General features: G+C 42.1%; 2 protein-coding genes across 12 annotated transcripts in view; both read right to left on the reverse strand.

The window, feature by feature from the left end:
- Positions 1 to 1,449: 1,449 nt before the first annotated feature.
- On the reverse strand, positions 1,450 to 2,775 carry LOC118422159 (carboxypeptidase N subunit 2-like). The gene has a single exon (XM_035829676.1). The coding sequence runs from the start codon at positions 2,773 to 2,775 to the stop codon at positions 1,450 to 1,452; it is 1,326 nt and encodes a 441-aa protein (XP_035685569.1).
- Positions 2,776 to 3,926: 1,151 nt separating this feature from the next.
- LOC118423199 (MAP7 domain-containing protein 1-like) overlaps positions 3,927 to 21,495 on the reverse strand; it is a 41,146-nt gene continuing 23,577 nt past the window's right edge. For 7 of the 11 annotated variants that reach the window (XM_035831236.1, XM_035831233.1, XM_035831234.1 and 4 more), the window contains 12 exons: positions 20,133 to 20,307; positions 18,043 to 18,189; positions 13,976 to 14,110; positions 12,555 to 12,787; positions 11,468 to 12,245; positions 11,124 to 11,299; positions 10,272 to 10,409; positions 9,969 to 10,073; positions 9,705 to 9,755; positions 9,288 to 9,568; positions 8,795 to 9,111; positions 3,927 to 7,628 (listed from right to left, as the gene is read on the reverse strand). In XM_035831236.1, the coding sequence (XP_035687129.1) occupies positions 7,441 to 7,628; positions 8,795 to 9,111; positions 9,288 to 9,568; positions 9,705 to 9,755; positions 9,969 to 10,073; positions 10,272 to 10,409; positions 11,124 to 11,299; positions 11,468 to 12,245; positions 12,555 to 12,787; positions 13,976 to 14,110; positions 18,043 to 18,189; positions 20,133 to 20,307 (2,724 nt within the window). In that variant the 3' untranslated portion in view covers positions 3,927 to 7,440. Of the gene's footprint in view, positions 8,162 to 8,794; positions 9,112 to 9,287; positions 9,569 to 9,704; positions 9,756 to 9,968; positions 10,074 to 10,271; positions 10,410 to 11,123; positions 11,300 to 11,467; positions 12,246 to 12,554; positions 12,788 to 13,975; positions 14,111 to 18,042; positions 18,190 to 20,132; positions 20,308 to 21,495 lie in introns of all 11 variants that reach the window. The other 4 variants (XM_035831239.1, XM_035831238.1, XM_035831237.1 and 1 more) reach the window with 4 other exon arrangements.

Consider the following 21,495-nt stretch of genomic DNA (forward strand, 5'->3'; position numbering starts at 1 on the left):
ACCCCTGCGCCATCCCGGTATTCCTGAATCTTCGGCATGGCAGTTGCGAGTTTGTCTTTGATCTTTGCCTTTACGTCACTCACAACATCTGCCAGCAAGCCGTACTTGTGGTCCTTGTGCTGCAGTACTGTGCAGTCTCGGCAGATGGGATGCTGGCACGTCTCACAGAAGAACTTGAGCCTCTCATCTTCGTGTTTTGTGCAAATCGGCAGTGATGTTGGCTTCACTGATGACGTCTTGGTGATCAGATGTTCTTTAAGTTCAGCTACGTCGATGGCTTCATGACCGCGTGTACGTTTGGCACGGCGGTGGGCACGAGCGCATTCGTCACACAAAAACTCTTCACAGAAAACACAACCGCAGTTAGCCACGTCTTCTTCACAGACATCGCAAGGAACTTTGTCATCCTCTACATTAGCCACACTCTTGTGTGTTTCAACGGTGTCCCTCAAGCTCAGGACGAAAAAGTTGTTTTTGAGCCCGGCGACACCGCCCTCCGGAAGTACAGTTTCGGTCCGACATGTTGGACACGGAAACTTGTCCTTCACTTCACCTTGTTTCCCTACAAACTTCTCCAGACAGCCCTTACAGAAGGTGTGAAGACAAGGCAGGATCTTGGGGTCCTTAAAGGGCTCCAGACAGACCGTACACTCCAAGAAGTCGCCCGAAATCTGGCTGAGTATGGCTTCCGCCATTAGCACTTACACCTGTACGCCTCAGGTAACTGGATACAGGTGCTTTATGAACTTTTGTTCAAGATAAGGTCACAGCGCATGCTTACAAAGGGATAACGTTTCAGCTGAGGGCCGATTGGGGCTATAAGCAACTAAACTACCTACATAGTCTTTATCACCAGAGGGGCCACATGGATTGGGAATATACATACGTAATCATGTAGTGTATTTTGATGTACAAGAAATAGGATGCTTCATTGTAGGAAGTTGTACTGATTAGAGAACAAACCGGACTTTTTATTTGGCAAATAAGGAAACCAAAACACGTACAGGTATGACACACAGAAGCGTTACAGTTGATAGACTTTTAGAACGTAACAGGATTCCTAATGAAAAATTAGAAATGCTGCCTTACCGTTCACGTCTAACAACTTACCACAGAGTGACCATCAATTCAATACTTTTGCGTATCATTTAGTGAACCAAGATACGCAAGCTACAATTGAATGTGTTTTGTTTTCTGATGACTTGCTGCTACAAGCTGTGCTAGATTTTTATGATATTCATAACAATATTCAACTGATGCAGTGTGGACAGAGTGTCCAATCAGAAGACAACCCAATTTTGCGAGTCTAGTACGAACAGTGATATGTCTTGCTCAATGACTTTAGCCTGGCAGTATTCTTATAGAAAAGCAGATGAGCTCGTCGACAATTAATAAGTGAGTCGAATAGTTTTGTTTTGCTCCATAGTTCCACTTCACGTGTGCCTGAGCTTAATGACAACCTGCCTGAGCTGCAGTGATCTTGTCGAGTTGTTGGCCTTTGAGCTGTTCTGGGCTCGCACATATCAGTGACTGGTACACGGTGATGTTAGTCTCGGTGTGCAGCCATCTGTTGAAGCGCCACAGGTCACAGTCACAGTGCCACGGGTTGTCCAGCAAATACATGGTCTTCAGCGTCTGGACATGGCTGCTGAAATGGTCCGGAGTGAGGGTAACAAGGTTGTTCTCTTGCATGTTGATACTCTGAATGCTGTCAAGACCGCTGAAAGCACCTTTGGACAGAACTGCCAAGCCAAGTCCCTCCAAGTTAAGATACTGCAAATTTGGCAGGTTTGCGAAAGCATTGTCATCAACCTGGCCGATCGGGTTGTTGGATATGGTATACGACTGAAGAGACTGAACAAAGCGGAACATTTGTGACGGGATCTCGCGAAGGTTACAATGGTCAAGGTCTATGCTTGTCAGTGACTCATTCAGCGTGCCGGGGGCGAATGCGTCTGGATGGATCGCAGACAGGTTCGGGTTGTCTGCCATGATGAGAGTTGATAACTTCTTCATTGTCGAGAAGGCGTAGCCAGGAACGGCGGCAAATCTGCCGTCCTGGACGTACAAGGTTTCGAGATTGACCAAACTGTTGAAGGCGTTATACGGATACTGGGAGGACACGGGTGTTATCAGTAGGAACTTCAGGTTTTTCAGCGGTTCGAAGGCTCCGTCAGCAATAGAGTCTATTTTGTTGGCGACCAGGTCGAGCGTCTGCAGGTTGTCTAATCCCGTGAATGCGGTGCTGATGAGAGAGTCGATGGAGTTTGTGCTCAAATTGAGCAACATCACGGAGCCCAAACCACTGAAGGCGTTACTTTCAATATATCCCACTTTGCCAAAAGGCATCATAAGATACTCAAGCTTGTCTAGGTTGGGGAAAGCGTTCGACGGGACGCGTGTGAAGTTGTTGTAGTAAAGAACTAATCGGGTGGTATCTGGAGGGAATTTCGGGATCGAGTCCAGGACGCCAAAGCACACAACGGTGGAAAAACTACACGAGCACCCATTGGGGCAGTCGTCATCAAACCTGGTTGTAGTGATCTCGTCTCTAACTCTAGCTCCGTCTTCAGTCATGGGGTCATCTCTGTCAGCGTCATGATTGTGCTGAGCGCCAGGCTGCTTCCGATGTAAATTCGGGTTCGTCTTGTCCAATGGGGCTCCGTGTTCCTCATGGAGTGGGTTTTCACGAGTCCCCAGGCCTTCCACAAGACTGACGTTACAGAGGACAAAGGTCAGTGCCACGCCCACCCAAACCACCTGTAGCGACGCCATGTTCCCTGTACGAGGCAAAAATACCATTTTATCGATACCAGCGGATGTATTATTAATAATTCACGGCTATTCATAAGGAAATCTAAGTCAAACGAAGGACGATCTTCAACGATAATGAACTTGTAATTTGCATGCTAACTGATAAACGCACAACAATTTTAGGGCTAGGGATGAAAAACAGAACTGACAACACCTCTCCGTTTCGAAGTATCAAGCCTAGAATCACTGATGAACAGCACACGGAATATTGCCGGCAACATACAAGCTAGGATAGTAAATAAAAGGAAAAGACATACTAGTACCATATGCACAGGCGACACCTGGAGGTAAGAACGACCGGTAGAGCTTTATCTTTGCACCGTACGTCTATAAACAAACCCTTGATCAGTCACGTGGCCGTGCATAAAGGTCAATGACCCATTCTTACCTCATCTACGTACTTTGGATAAAAAGTTAGATTCTTTTGAAGCACAACCAACCTCTTGTACGTGTATGATTGACATTTAGAGTCAAGTTAACTGCAAGTGAATCCACTCTAGTAATCAAATTGTGTACCTTACAGCCAGTGTATAACCCCCGCAACTAGGGGTGGGCCGGGGACCGGTATTAAGGTAGGTTTCCATCTTGGACCGGTAAAAAAAACGAACCTGAAATTATACCGACAGATGTTCACACGTTTTTGGGCTTACCGGTCAAAGAAAAAAGAAAGAGCTAAGTAGAGTTCAATGTATAATCGTTTCTACAGTCAGCAGTTGGCGTTGTTTACATGAAGATAGGATTTTCAAAGGCCAGTGAAATTGAAAGTCGGATACTCAACCAGATTCCTTTGTAAGGTAATGGGCCATTATTTTGAGTATCGCCTATTCACAAGTTTTCACAATCAGGTCTAGGTCCGGACCCGAACTTTCTATACCGATACCCACCCCTACCCACAAACATAGTGTGATATCATATATGGTATAGTATTGGAAACTATGCTGTGAATACTACAATTCCTTTACTTTATTTCATTGGTTTGTTGTCGCTCGCTCGGAATCTCCGCATGACTAGTTTCCTCAACCCCTTTATAAGACTACATGTAAGACATATAATAAATACGCCTCGTATATGATTGAGTTGAAACACTGAAAGAACCAGCCAGACAACTTATCCACTGAAATTAGGTTTTTATTGTACGTTCATCAGGACGGCCTGACATAAATAGCACACGACAAGTCTGTACAGTGTCTGACATGCGCACATGACGTCAGCTTTCAGGTGACGTCATGCTAACAATAGGTGCCCTGCTCAAGAAGCCATCCTTTTGCTGTTAACCAAGGAGGTTTAAAAAAAGATTTTTAACCTCCTTGTGTTAACACAGCGTGATCATCAGTTCAGTACTTTCCTCTGCATTTATCGTCTCTTCAAATGTCTATTCATTCCATGGGAGCGTCAGGTAGCAAATGGAATATGTACATCGAGATTTCCGGGGCCACAAATGGCAACAGTTAAACATGTAAAAGAAGGAGATACTCAATATAGATATTGACACTTATCTTTTTAAGTTCAATTTCTAGACGTGAGTGAATCACATCTGTATACTGGACTGCTAGTGTACTTATGTCCACATAGGTTATAGCTTGTTGCCATAGCAACACCACTAGTCTACATTGCGCTAGTCACGTGTCAAAACGCTGCCACATGGCGTTCCCCGACCAGTAGAAAGAGTAAAATCGCGTTCACACATTTAAGACACACAGCTAGAAACAAAAGAGAAATCCTTCTTGTTTCTGTCCGAAGTGACACACATTAATTGACTTGAACCGGGATACTCTTCTTCAGAGTTGTTCAAATAATGATTGGAATATCAAGTATTCTTCATGTGCTATTCCATTTTGTAAGTTAGGAGGGGGCTCTCATCTACCAAAACGCCTTCATTAACTTTCTAATTGCGGGGTAATTGCAACCGAAACATCGGTACTTTTACATTTGCCTGTGCGACAGGCTCATTATCCGTTTGTTGGTCAGACGCGTTAAAAATAAAAACATAAAAGACCAACTTTGTTGTTGCGTTTATTCTAGATGTGACGCGTCCATGTTCTTTACATCTGAGGAACTGAGACTTGTATCAAAACCGAAATGAAAAACGCAGGGGAAAGATAATCCAATACCATCACATCAAATTTTAACCGTCGATACATTGACGGCTGAGAGGGTGAACATAATAACAAGACCGGGTCTCAGGCTAGTAGATAAAAACGGCCAACTTAAATGTTTTAGATCATCCGCTCTCCTAAACTTTTAAAATGGAATGGCTTTATTATCGAAGTACACAGACTTGTAACGTGTGATGAGCTAATTAAACTGGCTACAGAGTCGCCGTGTAGGAAAAATTCACTCCAGGCATTAATATAAGAAGAAACGCTGTCACGTTAAGTATTCAAAAGAATAACAGTTTTTTTTAACGTATCACAACATATTTGGTACAAAGCATATATCGTTACACAGTGGGTTTCAAACAAACATAGTTGACGGTTTGTTGTGGTACATGACAGTCACAACATAAACCAGCTGTTACAAACAGACAAGCTCTAGGTAGGTTGCACACTGTGATATTTTTCCACTAGGTTGGATACAATGTCATCTACCTGACTATTGAGAAAACATGTCAAATGCCATGGCAACAGCAACTTGGCACATTCTTTGTTGTCCCACAGCAGAAACAAGTACTAGTATTTTCTTTATTCATCTTCATCTTGTTTTTTTATTCGTTGTCAAGCTTTTGAGGAAACTAATCATTTCATTATGTTATATTTTGTCATATACCGATCATATAGCTGTGCTACAAATTCATGCATTGTTGATGCTTCTTAACTGTAGCTCTGTCATTCTGCTCTATTTATACATACATTATCTGTTTTTTTTCTTCCTTTGCTACAGTTACAGAGTTACTCCTCACACAACAGTGGCTGCTGCTCGAGTGCGTAGCTGTAGCCCAATGTACAAAACGTTTCCCCTTCAGCCTGGCTCGTCCCTTTGATACCCCAAGTTACATACTGCCAGCTCGCAATCCCCCTACCCTCCCACCTAGTATACAGGTATCTACTGTGTGCTGTACAGACTACAAGTATAGGCCAACTGTTGAAATGCTTAGCATGTTGTCTACAGGACAGCATAGCTACGATACTGGCTTCACAATATATAGAGCAAACTGTTAGCTTGACAACCACCCCACCTTTCATCCATAGAAATGAACCTGCTGTGCTATGCCCAATGATACATTATCAAGGTTTATATTTCATTTACAGATACAAGCTTCAAGCAGCCTACAATTTCGTGATTTCTGTTAAGAGTTTGCTAATCACTGCAGCAGTCATCTAGTATGCTTTCCACAATCCTGATTGAAGTTATTCTTTCCTACATCTATGAGAGTGATTTCAACTTAATAAGACATACTATAGTACCTGATGAACTTGGTATTCATTTCTTATGGATTCTAATATTGCAACCATTTCAGTTTGAATTTCAAGTCTTGCGACATTAAATAAAAATTGAATTACAGACTTTATGTTAGAAGCCAAAATGTAGCATTCTGACCAAAGAAACAGTTTTTGAAGACTTATACAATTATATCAACATTTGCAGGGTGTGTCAACCTATCACAGAACACAAAAAGCAAGACAATTTTGGCATTGATACCAATCCTTCCATTGTCTGTGGTTAAAACACTGCAAAGTAATAAAAGCACATGAGAAATTAAAAGATTGACAATTTGCAACATACATGTACTGAATGGCCAAACTTCATTCTGGACAATTCAGAACAGATTAAAAAGAAACAGACTTAAAACTAATTTGTACAGCATTGTTAATAATCCTAAGTAGTTAGTCAGTTTCTTCGTTAGTGCTACTTGACATGTGAATCCGAGGAATGATTGTTTACTACTGGACCAGTATCTTTTGTGCTGTTATGCTAAAATCATCCTTCATTTTGCAACACAAAAGCATTGTGGGTTGCAGGGTTAACAACAAGCAACGATACACATTTCTACAATATGGATTAAAACCATTCCATATTGATAAAAAGATGAGGGACAGCTGTAGGTAGTTTTCAATGGAAAACCCTACCTGAATCAATAATATTAAAAGAGAGAGCATGACACGTGCCTTGGCCAGAAAACATTTGAAAGGAGAGACAAAGTCAATACAAGACCATACAAAATTACCCTTCTCTTGCCTCAAAATCGATGTTGAAACAGCCAAATTCTAGAGATTCCTTTGTCTTACAAGCAGCAAATATCGCAGAAAATCATATATAAATGGCTAATGGTACATGTATACACAGAATATAATTACACGTAACAACACAAATATCGCAAACTGTGGCTTCCTTTCCAGGCATATCTTGTAACCTACACAAATATCCTTGCTTGGTTTACACATTATATAATATGTAATTTCCATGAAATAAATAAGGAAAAAATTCTTGATATCCAAGTGACATGTGAGTAAAGCCATTGATGTCCCAACTTTGGGCAAATCCAAATTGCAAACCACACACGGGGTATAGCTTTATTTTACCACAGCCCTGGTCCTATGTTTTTTTGTGGCAGATAGAGCCTGTTTCTTTGCAAACCAAGTAAAAATATGGCGTACGCTTAAGACATGCCTGGTAAAACTGTTAGCCTCAAACAGAAGATTCTGTGCTCGCTTGGTTCTCAACCATCTGCCAGATCTGTCCCTCTTCCCCTTCTTCATGTTCAATGCCGACCCCATCATCGTTCATCACATCTTGAACTCCGACCTTCCGGGCATCCATGATCGTTTCCGCTTGTCTCCACAGCTCCCCTTCAACTTGGTCTACAAAATCCTCTGCTGCACAAACAACATCAAGACCTAAATATTTGCCACATTGCCCCGAAAAAAATGGTGCTGCAAATTTGGTTTGTACAGCAAACAAACTTGAGGTATGATCTCATAAAATCTATGTCATGTTGATTGTACAGGTTGACTAACTTGCTGGAGGAATAAAAACACTTCAAAACTTCTGCTTTAGTCTTTCCTGCTTGTAGGATATACAGGGCAGTACTAGAGTAAAAAGAGTCTGAGAAGGTCATAGCACAAAAAAAAAACATCTCTAACACTGCTTCTCTAGCAGACAACAGTCATCTATCTACTGCCAGCTTGAAGCTGTTTGGCCATGTAAGCTGGTTCCCAGACACACTAGAAGGACACTCAGCAGGTGTTGACAGTGCCGGGATGGCTGGTGTTTCAGACTACGAGTGAAGCACAGTTTTTCCGTGGAGAGGCCTACACCACAGCTACAAGACTACACAGACTGCAACAAGTGGTGATGAGGAGTGAGGTGGTTCCTGGTGGAGCAGTGCATGGCTACAGTCAGAGCAGGTCTGCAGGGGGAGAAGGGAGAGTCAGACAGGCTACAAGGAGAGGTCTACAACATGACTCAGGGAACCTGATATCTAACAGGCATACTGGTTGGAGTACAGGCGCAGTTTGCTGGATATCAATGTGCTACGAACCAGCTTGCCACAATGACAATACAACAGCAATTTCATGGCATCATTGCTGCACTTGTGCAGTTGCTTGCTATTTGTACTCCTGTAAGGCTGTCGTAATTTAGACTCAGGCCACACAGAGTTCAATTAATAGATGATATCTAAAGCTCAATAATTTGGACTTGAGCACTGGAGAATATCAAAGGTGTATTCAAATTTACATGGTCTTATCTGAAGTCTTGCACAATGATGTGAAGATTTGCATAATACTTTTTATAGCATTAAACAAGGTGAGGATGAAACACAGTCGAACCATCACCTTTCACCGAGTTTCTTGTAAGTGATGACAATTTCACGACAGGAAAACCAGAAATGGTCATGGCTGAACTGATCTCACTGGGTACCATAAAGGATTGAAGGTGGGTTCTGCCACAAGTGTGACATGACAATGAAACCATGTGTGCAAGAGTTGTTTTCTTTTTTAAAATTGACACCAATGCTGCCACATTACCTGATATTACTTACCATTAACGTTCTCCTGTACAGGTTTCTTAATGTCTCCGTTGACGAATGCTATTATAGGCTGGTTGTCAGGTTCTATGATATCTCCTCCATCTAATTGGCTAGTCTTGTGACCGTCTCCAATGTCTATAAGATCATGGACCGTGGACCCATTCTGATGGGGGGCTTGAACGTGCTGTACATTACTGCTATCTAGGGAAATAAGCTCCTCGAAGTCGCCGACTCCCTGGCCTGTTGCAGGCTCACTGGCAGGCGCTGGTGCTTCTGGTGTCAGCCCGAGCTGTACCAGGACCTGATCTGTGATGTCGGGCTGCTCAGCACTGGGGAAAACAGCAAACAGCACAGGTCAGGACTCTTTACAAAGATGCAAACTACTGTACATGTCAAACAACAAGTACATACTTGCAAAAAACAAATGCACAGACCAACATAACAATGCCTGTATTGCCATAAATGCTTGACTAAGTCTTTAACAGACTGAAGGTAACAAACTGACCTGTCTTCAGCAGACCCCTGCTGCACCCCGGCAGCACCTGATTCCTGACTCTCAGGCCCACCCATTTCTGCGAGCTCGTCAAACAAACTCTTCCCCTGCCCCGCGTCGCCCTCTGGCATGGCTGCTGGACCCTCACTTTCACTCTCCTCCTTTTCACTTTCTCCCTCAGCTCTTCCTCTATCTACAGTTTCCTTAACAACATCCTCTGTTCCCTGAGAGGGCTCCTTGGTGGGACTTTCTGAACCGGCATCTCCAGCCGACTCAGACTTCTCTCCCTTATCCTGGGCACAAAAGTGGGGCAGTTACACACTACTCAAATATCATGATGGATATAACATGCAGAAAGAACCAAACTTATCCACTTTCGGTACACAAAAACAATCATAGCCTGCAAAACTGCATATTGATGTTCCTCACCTTGCCTGGGGTTCCACTCTTTCTTGTTCTTGACATGATCATCTCTAATCTCTGCAGGAAAGAAACAATTATTACTTTTAACTTATAGTAATTACAAATGTACATCACAACAGCCCTGGTGTGGTCATGATGAATGATGCTTCACGATATTTGCATTCATCGTTCTTCTCAGAATTGAAACACTCTACTCCAAGGTAAATACTGGCAATGTTGAGTATACACGTGTATCATGAGCCGACTAATGTAAAGATACATCCATCACACCTTCTTCCTCTCCTGCCGCTCCTGTTCCTCCTTTGCCAAGCGCTCCTCCAACTCTCGCTGGCGTTTTTCTGCTTCCTCTCGGGCCTTACGCTCCTCCTCTTCTCTCTGATTGGGTGGCAACACAAGCATAAACAGATCAAAATAGTCACCTCCGAAAATTATGACCTCCAGTTGGCCATTGAAAGCAGTGACCTATTACTCAAATGGTTAACATTATTCCTTGTTATTGTCTGGGCAAGTCAAACATTGGTGCATAGCCCTGTCCTCTGCTATAAATTGTACTTGAAACACCATCCCACTCACCTGTCTCTCAAGCTCTTTCTGTTTCTCTTCTTCCTCTTGTTTTTGTTTCTCTGCTTCCTCGATAGCTTTTCTCAGCCGCTCTTCCTCTGCCTTTTTATACTCCTCTGCTAGGCGGCGCTGCTCTTCCTCGATTCTTGCCTATACAGTAAAGTACAATTCATTAGTTTGGTCAGAGCTATCTACAAATTTAACGCACAGGTACATGGGTTTAGGTACTGTACTGCAGGAGAGTACAGATGTGACCTAAGTGCATTGTCACGGTAATTTCATGGTAATTCTATCTGCAGGGCTCGAAATACCACCTGCATATGCAGGTTAGTGCAGGCAAAATTGGAGCTGTGTAGGTATTTCTGGTGTCTACCTGCACCTAACCTGCACTGGTCCATGTACTGGGTTTTATACATAAATGACAGTCCTATGTTGTATGTGTGTATGGATTGTTATTAGCTGCATTGATAAAGTATGAAAGAAAAAAATAGCAATGCATGGTTCTTGAACAATTCATAATTCAACGATTCATAATTCTTAAGTTCAGAGTGGTGCAGGTAAAACTTGTATGGTGCAGGTAAATTTCAATGTTACCTGCACCAGTGCAGGTATGGTATGCAGAAAAAAGGATTTCAAGCCCCGTATCTGTCAAAATGGCCACCCACTGAGTGGGCCTGACCAGTCATCAGTACAGTACCAGTACACCAGAGTTCCAGTATTTTGGACCCGATTGGTGGTACACTGTACTTACTGGTACACAACTCAAAGCTGGGCGCAATAATTTCTTTTCATTATCAAAGTTTACATTTAAAAAATTGCCTTTTGAATGTGAATTAACTTAGCCCTTTATTCCTAAACACTTACCTCCTCCTCAAGTCTTCTCTTTTCCTCCTCCTCTGCCTGGCGTTTCTCCTCCTCCTGCCGCTGTCTCTCCAGCTCAGCCTCGCGCTCACGCTGCTCGCGGACCATACGTCGTCTCTCCGCCAGGGCGGCCTTCGCTGCCTCTTCATCTGTCAGCACTGCCTTGCCCTTATCTTCAGCTGGTGGTTGAAAACACAATAACTTCAAAAGCAAGGCAACAATAAGGCTATACTTGTTATTCAACCCTAGTACTATTTTGCCTCAAACAAACTAATGTTAAATAGTGGATTTGAATAAGACACTTCTTTTACATGTAGCTCCTCAAATGTGTTATCAATTCAAATTACCTGGTGCAGCAGGCTTTTCAGCTGGTTTTTCAGCTGGCTTTTCAGCTGGTTTCGCAGGCTCAGGTGCTTTAGCAGGCTCCGCTGGTTTAGCAGGTTCTGTTGGTTTTGCCTGTTCCGTTGGTTTAGCTGGCTCAACTGGTTTAGCTGGTTCAGCTGCTTTAGTTGACTCTGCTGTTTTAGCTGGTTCAGCTGGTTTTGGTGGTTCAGCTGGCTCAGTAACAGGTGGTTTTGCCTCTGGTTCAATTGGTGCTGCTGGTTTCTCTTCTGGCTCAGGTGGTTTCTCCACCACTTCTGCAGGCTTTTCTTCAGGTTCAGCTGCTTTAGGTTCTTCTGGTTTTGTCTCTGTGGCTGGCTTCACCTGTGGCTTCACCGGTTCCTTGTCTGGCTGTGCAGTGACTTCTATGGTGGGAGGTGGGGACTTCACAGGTACAAGTGGTTTCTTTATCTCCTTCGTCGGTGATGGTGTTTTCTCCTTGGGAGCTGGTTTGGGCTTGGCAGCGGCGCCAGGTGAAGGTGGTCTCGCCCGCGTGCTGGCTGGTGACGGGGCGCGCTTGCTCCCGGCAGCAGCGGGGGAGGGCGGTCTCTTATTAGCTGCTGACGCAGGAGAGGGCGGTCTTTTGCCGGCCGATCCGGGTGTTGTAGCCGGGCTGGACTGGCGCGGGGCGGGTGGAGGCTTGGCCGCGGCCGTGGAGGCATTCCTTGGGGAGGGTGGGGGTTTGGCTGCAGCAGGGGAGGGGGTCCGCTTCACCCCTGGGGATGGTGTTCTCTTGGGCGTAGACTGAAGACAAAGACATGGCAGTCCACATGAGTTCATGGTAACAATAAAGCATCAGTGTCAAAAACAAGTTTGCAGATTGACTTTCCTATATACATTTGCTGGCAGCATCACTGATAGATAACACAACATTACCTTACATGTCACAATGCAAATTGATCTCAGAAAGTACAATGCACAAGTCTTGATAGTAAATGGGACAATCAAAATCAGTTTGCACAAGTATTGCCTCACTCTTATAAAACTTCATGTAATATATAATTGCATGGAAATTTCTTTTGCCTCTAATCTAACTAGTGTGCCTCTCCCTACCTTCTCAGGCGGTTTGGCCTTAGCTTGGTTTTCCTTGTCACCATCTGTGTCTCCTTCTGCTCGCTCCTTTCCTGCAGCGGGGGGAGCGCTGCTCATCCGGAGTCTGTCCGAGCTGCGGGACCGCATGGGCGTGCGTGCCCGGCCCGCGCCGGTGGACGTGGGTCTGCGGAAGTCCCGCCGTGGTGACAGGCTGGAAATGGAGTGGTCTGATTGGCTGGATCTGGGACGAGAAGCTGTGAACGGACAACATCACAGCATCATAAAAATGTTACCACTCAAACTGTTTTAACAACTGCACATAATTTAACAAATGTTTAAATGAAACCTGAAATCATCACTCCATCTTCCTTGATCAGCAGCCACGATGACTGAAAATCAGGGATCAAGTGAGATCATGATCAGCAAGACAAAGTTGTGAAATTGTGCTTACAACCTGTATGGTGTAGTACATGTACATGGTCTTCATCAAACATCGAATCTGCATCAGTTGGTCACATCACAGAAATAACAGGAATACAGTCACCTTCATTCAATATTTCTTATCATAACAGTATGTCTTGGCATCTGAGCATGCCCTGTCAGTTTAAGTGCAATAAGTTAGTTTAAGTGTGATAAGTTATCTAACTCTTCAGATTTACAATAAAATGACAGGTGAATAACTGTCACATTGATTCCAGGACCTGTGACAGGGAAAAAATGAGAGAAATCTGCTTGCAATAAAGTGCCAGAAAGCCATATCATGTAACTATATACAAATCTACATATTACATTTAATCAATATAATTGTACCTTATCTGTTTACTTTGAGTCTGACTATGGACAATGTTAGTTTGGTGTAGATTTACGAAATTGATCTGCAACAACCTGGTAAAGGAAACAGCAAAACCTTTTCATGCTGCAAAATATCTGTTCTTGAACCAGCTATAATATGGATACAGTATTTCAGTCATGTAGGAACTTTCTACATGTGTATGTCCATCATAATTCTTAAGTCGTCCTAATGATTTCTTTTGGTCTACCACACAAATTTTCAATTTACATTAACTACTGTTATTGAGTACCAGTATATACATTGTAAGAAACCACTCCAAAAGCTCATCAAACAAAGAAATAACCCCAAGAGGAGAAACATATTAGTGAGTAAAATAACAAATTAGTCAGAAGAAGCTGGAAAGCAAAATGAAATAGAATAAACTTTTAACAAAATTCCAGATTTTAGCGGAGGATGAACTTCTGTGTCTGTGTCACACTGTGAAAAGACATGGCCTGTTAACGGCTCCAATGCACCAGTTAAATCTGACAAAGAACAGTTCAAACACATAGTGGCTCCTCACCCCAACGAGACTGCTTTCTAAGCTGATAAAACTGTTAGGAAAACTCAGTCAAACCTGTTAGTCTGGACTGACACACACAATACCTACCTGGCTTGCTGGGTGAAGGCGACGCCTCACTTGTCGGTGATTTGGGTGAAAACAATCGTTTTGTGACCGCCTCCGCTCGTGCCGACAGATTAACGGCCGACAAGGACCGCTGGCTGGGTCTGAGGGCTTCCCCGCCTATCGAGTGTAAAGAGTAATGAAGTACTGGGTGGACTTACCCGGGCTGGACAGGACAGAGAGCAGACAGCACACTACTACAGAGATGTGGACAGACCACAGCACCACGCTGAAACCTACCTGAGGATCATAGCTACATCTATGGCAAGGCTTGGAACTAAACTGGCAAGGTCACAGAAGCCTACTTTAATTTCCAAATGATCTTTTCAAAATACACAAAGTGTTTTTGGACCATATTTATCAGAATATTGGTTTACAATTTGTGACATAACGTTACATGTAGCCTTGTTGTCGACTCAGATTGTTACATAGTTTCAACCTGTCTGCGATTGTTGAAGCTAAATGTCTTTAATGCTTGAAAAATATTGAAAGCTTGCTGGCATGTCCAGTCTGACCTCACTTTGATCATTCAGCATTCCTCTGTTCCAAGCCTTGCCCTTCCTACATGAATACTCTATAGAGTATACTTACATCTTTCAGTATCTATCCCATTGAATCAGTTGCATTAAATCAGTTGTTAGCCAATTGGTATAATAAATGACATTCCTTTATCTGTATCAGGTTGAACAAAATTGATATAAAGAAAATAATGAAACAGAAGGTAAGTTTAAAGTTTTCAGATTAATTCTCCTTAAACCCTTACAGTGTTAAGTTAAGCTTAAGAACCTCAGTTAGGTTTCAACAATAAGTAAGGTTAGTTTGTTAGTTGAGACAGAACCCAGTGAAGAAGACATGCAAGCATGCAGAACTGGACAGAACAACAGTGACAGCACTTACCAGAGAGCCAAGGGGGATATGGAAGGGGCTACAGTGTACATGTACATGTACATGTAGCAGAAGACTGCCAGATTCAATTTAGGTATACAATTACCTTTTACTTTCACTCAGGACTTTGCATATTGAAAGTCTGATATGTTAATCTTATTTGCTTCTTAACTTTTTGTCAGCACTTAACAGATTTCTTAGGAAAGTTCTCCAAAGCTTTGCATGAAGTATAGGTGGAAGGTCAAATAGATATACTCGTAGGCCAGCAAATAAACAGTAAGGTACATGCATGAGGTTTGCAAAAAATGTTTTCTTTGGCATGGATATGCAGAAGCAGAAAACAAACCCTTGAATGGAATCATGTTCCGATGGCAGAACTTACCAGCATGGAGAGAGGAAAGCAGCAAGCTTGGGCTTGATAGACAGGATTCAGACAACCAAACACACACATACGCAAACATACATGTACAACAGTCACACAAGGCACTCAGGGGACCTGGACACGTGATATGATGCAACAAAACTTTGAAATGTAAGTAAAGGTTGCACAAATTGTTCTTCCTGCAAGACAGTCCAAATTTCAAAATGCTATGGCAACTATCATAACAGCATTTACGGTCAACAGCATTTAAGGTCCAAATTGTTTAAGTACCTTAAATTCTCTGACTCAAGATGCAGAAAAGAAGTCATTCACAACATTAGAGATAGACAGCTGTAACTGACATGTCAAGACAGCAACCTCAAGAACAGAAGTATAATACTCGAGAACGATACTCTGGAGCAGAAGCACAACTGTGATAAGACAGGCTACATGTATGACAAGACAGATGGAAACATCTTTTAAATACATGTACAATATAATAGCAGCATTCCCTTTGTGCAATTTAAGGCCTGACTGACTATTTTTTACTAGTACAACGCCCTGAAGGCTACATTCCACAGTGCAGACAATCAAGCTGCTTTAAATGGCTAACATCTACCACATATGTATATTTCATGGCCAGGAGAATGATTTGATCATCTATGTACTACAAGAATCACAAATTCACATTCAATATAGTTTGGACATTGAGCTCTAATGCTTTCATACAGTATACAGTCCCTTGAGGTTAACGAAAACAGTTTGGGGTACATAGATGGGTGCATAGCACAGAGATGTTTGCTTCCTAAGCAAGCAGAAAGAAGTAAGTTTAGGATCACAACTCTAAGAGAAATAAGGAGTCAGAAGTTGACGTTCTTCAAGTTGATGGTGACTACGTGTTAGACTATAGATACAAGAATCACCCAGGAGTCTACGAGGCACATACACACACATTTGGACTAACACAATGCAAATATTAACTACAGCTCTACAGTTGGAGTGAGTTCATGCTTCATACAGGTTCAAGGTAAAGACATCTTGCTAGTCAAGAAGAAAAGCTGGTCAGGAGTTAGAATGGAAAAAAAATTAGTCGAAAGTGAATGGAACATCAGTGTATATGGAGATGGGTAAAAAGCTGGTCAGTGGGAAGAAAATATATTTGAGTACATGCAGGTACACACCATCCCACCAGCTGGGGTTAAAGGTACAAGAGTTCAACCAAGGTTAAAGTTCAACCAGGTTTAAGGTCACGGGATCACTAGGGAGGTCACCTAGAGGAGATTAGCAAGTGAATTTGTTCAGTCCATGCACTAAGAGATTGAAGGTTAGTTCATGCTCAAATTTCAGTCAAAGACAGATTGGGAACAGCAATACACAAAGATTTCACAATACCCATGCAGTATTGGTGTGGGGTTACATGAGGGTCAAGGGTTACAGGCCACATCATGGATCAAACAAACATTGAACATAAACACAAATGGGACTCATTCATATTGAGGTTAAATTTTCATGCACCATTATAAATATTTCAAGGTCAAATATCATTCAAAGTGTCATGAATAGTGATTATTTGTTCAAAATAATTATAGTAAATTGTATCTTCCCATTGTCACTGTAGCTATATCTTTCCTTGTAAAGCTGCAAATGTTGCCTCAATGATCACAGGTTTCTTACAGAATTTCACCATGTTTTCATGGACTATCAGCACATATACATGTACATGTACAATGATACATGGAAGACATCATGAGGCAGCAAAGCAAGCTGGTATGTATCAAAGCTTCTACAAGCAGAACAGATATACAGGTGCTTATATTCAATTCAGGACAAGACAGGCTGATTACTACACAAACAAGGGTTTAAAGAAAATGGTGCAGACACAGACATTGGGCATGATCATTACGTGCAACCAGAGAAATTACCAGGGCTTTACTGAAACTACCTTTACAAAATAATCTTCCATTAACATGTCATGTGTCTGATTTATGACAGGTAGAAATACTGGGATTTCGAGGGTGGTGCCAGTCTGTCTGCGTAGACCAAACGTAATTGTTACATTCATAAATGTTGCAGAACAACGCTGTTATTCTCCCAAGGGAAATGTTTGGGTATGCTGGCTGAGGTTTCACTCCCTTAGAAAGATAGGTCATCCTTAAACATATCTGCCTCTCTGGCAAAATCTATGACAGAAAATCTCTCGATGACAGAGAGAGGCATCAGATTTGTTGATTGACTCACACTGGGATGAATATATGAATGTGTCATGATCTATGCAATCAATAAATACCCAAAGGTGTTGAATTGGTACATGTATTTTGAAAATTTGATTGTTCATTAATTTTGTTATAACTGATGTGTTTGTTAAATGGTGAATGTACATGTATGTCTCTATTAGACATTGCAAATATGCTCAATGTAAAGGTTTGCAGCTTAACACAATGAATACTGGTGAAATAGCTTCTACCTGAATTGGTTAGGATTACAAGATGGGATTGGGGCTGAGATTCACACACAGAGCAGCATTTAAGGGAATGTTACGGGACAAACATGGACATGGACAATACCACTCTTGGAGGACAAGACACCACAGAAGACAGGCATGGTGATTGTTTGATCACTTCTTGATGTGGGAAGACATTTGTTATGATGATTACTCCACGGGATCAGAGGGAATCAGCTTTTAGTTCAGGAAACACACAACACCACAAGGAACTACAGGTGAATGCCAGCACGGGAAGGGAGGTGGGCAGAACAGTAAGGGGGAGGGGGGCAGGCCTCACAGTTAGTCATTGGCCGGATCACTTACCAGGTGACGTTAGAGAGGAGGGTGCACTGCGCTGGGACAGGCTGGTCGTGGACGTAGACAGACGTTTGGTTATGGCTTCTGCTCGCGCCGAGAGGTTCATGGAGGACGTTGACCTCTTGGCAGGAAACAGCTGTTCTTTTCCATTAGCTAATGGGACATAAGATCGGCACAGGCCAAAGGTCATATCGGGTCACCTTCGTCCTTCCGTCTACATGTGAAGGTGAAACAAGGTCACTAACACCCAAGCAGATGCCAGGAGAGAGTGACCTTTGACATGGTTGTTCTAATCACCAGAGCTCAGGTGAATGATGGCTCATCTTTGCCCTTGGGACACATTTAACAGGTTGTAGGATATTGTGACTGGGCAAGGGAGTTAAGTTGGGACCAGTGAGGTTCAGGGTTTGCTGGCATTTTTGCACAAAAAGTTGCAAGGAATTGGCTGGCAACATTGGGGCAAAACATGAAAATTGAAGGACAAATAATGAAACAAAACAAAAATAACACAAACATGTATCACACTACTATTAAATGAACATGTAGCAAAAAATGTGGACACTCCCAACATTGCAGAGTCAGCGCAGGATACTGTAAATGCAGAAATGTTCGCGGTGGATTAATGTTCACGGTTTTCGCGGTGACCACTTTACCGCGAACTTAAAACCACCGCGAACATTTTTCTATTATGGTATGAGATTGCAGTCCATGGTGTTACCGCGAACTTAAATCCACCGCGAAAAGTCCCTTTTCCCGCTACCGCGAAATTAAATCCCCGCGAACTTAAATGCATTTACAGTACTTGCTAATATGGCACAGACATGTATGGATGGCAGTGGCTCTATAGCACAATTGCAGCATGAACTTAGGTACATGGACATATAGTTGATACTGAACAATTTACAACAGCAGTGGCAGAAGTATTAAACTGGCATGTTTCAGCATTTAGAGTACATGTAGGACAAGCACAGACACCACAGTATGCTGTGCCAGCAATGCACAAGACAACTTTGTCAAACTATTGCTTATGAAGAATGCAGTAAGATCACATGACTGTGGTTGTGAAGCGGCTAAGCGCACCAGGAAAAGCGTATGGGTTGCCAATACTCTTATCAATGAACGCTGATGTTAGGGTGGGGTGGGGAAGGGGTATGAAGTATTTTAATTGTCTCCAAAATATGGGACGGTTGACTCTGATTTAACATTTCATGTTCATTTCACACTCGGCCATTCCTGTATCTTCCACGTACACGTGTGTAGTGAATCTCAGTACATTATGTACAGTCCTGATGAGGTACATTGTGCTTTCGTGGCAAAGAGGAGAGCATATGACTACAGTAAGTTGTTTTCTGTCAATTGTAGAAATAGCCAAAAAAATAGGGAATCGTTGTCTCAGTGTTGCTCATGGTAAGGTATCAAATCTGTTGCATACTACATGTTGAAAGTGCTTACCCAAGGAGATCTACTGATGGGTGTACCATGTGAACAAAAACAAAGTATGGACTTACAGTATACAGAATATGACATGACATTTGTACATGGATTACAATCTCTGAATGGAGTAACATTTACATAGAATGAAGAAGGAACACCATAGAAGAAGCTACAGAAGTCAAGAGGCAAGTGCACACTTAACTAGTAAAGCCTAAGCTAACCATTCCTCCATGCAAACATTTAGTTTAAGAAACTTGTTTTTCTGCATCTTGGTAGTCTTACACAAGCCATCCTTTTTCATGTTATCGTCTTCAGCTTAAAGTTATAATTGTTTCTGGCATATCCTTTACATTACTACAAATTATCTACCACTTCTATGTATGTTACTTCTATGTCTTCATGACTGTATATAAAAGAAATTGTCCTCCAACATCTGCCTAAGAGTTTTTGAACCAGAAGCTAAAAATGTGATGAACAGCAGTGATGGTCCAGTTCTGTAAGAGCATGGTACCCACCACTTCCCAGGAAGAAACACCACGTTTATGTGCTTACAGTAATTATAAACTACAACCCCAGGGTGAAAACACTGACAGTGCCTTCCTGCATCCTCACACCAGCTGTCAATCACCATCCAACAAAGACACTGATTGGTTGGTACCAACCTGGAGGAGAGGCTCCAAAGAGAGCAGACAGCTGGGGGCTGGTGACATTTGAACCCCATGACCATCGCTTCTGCTGCTGCGACTGTTGTTGTTGCTGCTGCTGTTGTTGTTGTTGTTGTGCCTGCGCTCTCTGGTAACCTTCGTCTGTTTTCTTTAGTGCAGCTTCACGTCGCTCCTGGTGGTGGAAAGCCAAAGTTCAGGGTTAGTCTAACGGTTGACTACAAGTAGAAATTACCTGTTGAGAGGTTATATCATATTAGTTTGTTCTTGTTAGGTAAACTCTTTAGTTACATCAAAACAAGTTTAAGAAAAAAACATCCAAAAAACAACTATACTACTTTAGTCAACATTAAAGTCTGCAAATCGTATTATCACAAAACTCACAAAATGCAATCATTAAGTAATTTTAATATCAGCAAATAGAGAATATCAAGCATTCGAAACGTGTCTAATGCACCATTGTAAGGTCAAAGGTCAAACCTGGTTTAGCCAGGACCATGCCGGTTAGATGGTATGATGGGATATATTAGTGCAATGGAAAATAACAAGACTGGTTAAAACACAACAAAAGTATGGATTAGTTCCAACTAACAAAACCACATCAAGCTGACAACATGCATTGTCAGTGTTGATTGTTACACCATGCTGTGTTGCTACATTTGTAAACTATATCTAATCTACACATGTAACATGTAGCAACATGCAACCCACACCTGTAGCTAGTCTTGGTGAGAGCTCCCATATTCGCCCTACACCACAACTCACTTTCAACACAATCTGTTCTCTTTATAACACTTACAAATCAGATTCTGTTGAGAGTGAGGGGGTATGCACATGTTTTTGTAAAAGGCTGACTGTGTAACATACTCAAGAAATTATCATGTGAAATTGTGATTTTCTTCCGTTGTCTACAGATAAATAGCTTGACCTAAAAATTGTTTGTTGCAACCTTTGCTTTGTCTGGAGAATGGAGACGATGCATTTTGGAAAATCTAGACTTACATACTAGTGTGTTCATTTTGGTATGACAAAAACACAAAAATGATTGTCACACATTACAACATGTACATGTACAAGTACCTAATACAACTCTTGTTTTTCTTTTGGACAATTTCAGATTCAGAGACCTATTTCAGCTTTATGACATGCCATGTAACAACTCTAGCCCTATACAAAATTGAGGTCCAAAATGTGCCTAGTATAAATGTATGTAATTTGGTTAATCACTTTATTGCTACTTTTATGATGCAGCACCCATATGCCTTTGATGACTGCATAAATTTGACTGCTGATAGCAAAACATTTTCAGACAATTTTAACATTTATGTATGTCACAGTCACCTTCTACAAGGTTGAATGCTTC

Source organism: Branchiostoma floridae, chromosome 9, assembly GCF_000003815.2.
Source record: "Branchiostoma floridae strain S238N-H82 chromosome 9, Bfl_VNyyK, whole genome shotgun sequence".
NCBI classification, from domain to species: Eukaryota; Metazoa; Chordata; class Leptocardii; order Amphioxiformes; family Branchiostomatidae; genus Branchiostoma; species Branchiostoma floridae.

Bases quoted from the DNA above. Each gene is read 5' to 3' on its own strand.
- LOC118422159 (XM_035829676.1), bottom strand. From the start codon at position 2,775: ATGGCGTCGCTACAGGTGGTTTGGGTGGGCGTGGCACTGACCTTTGTC.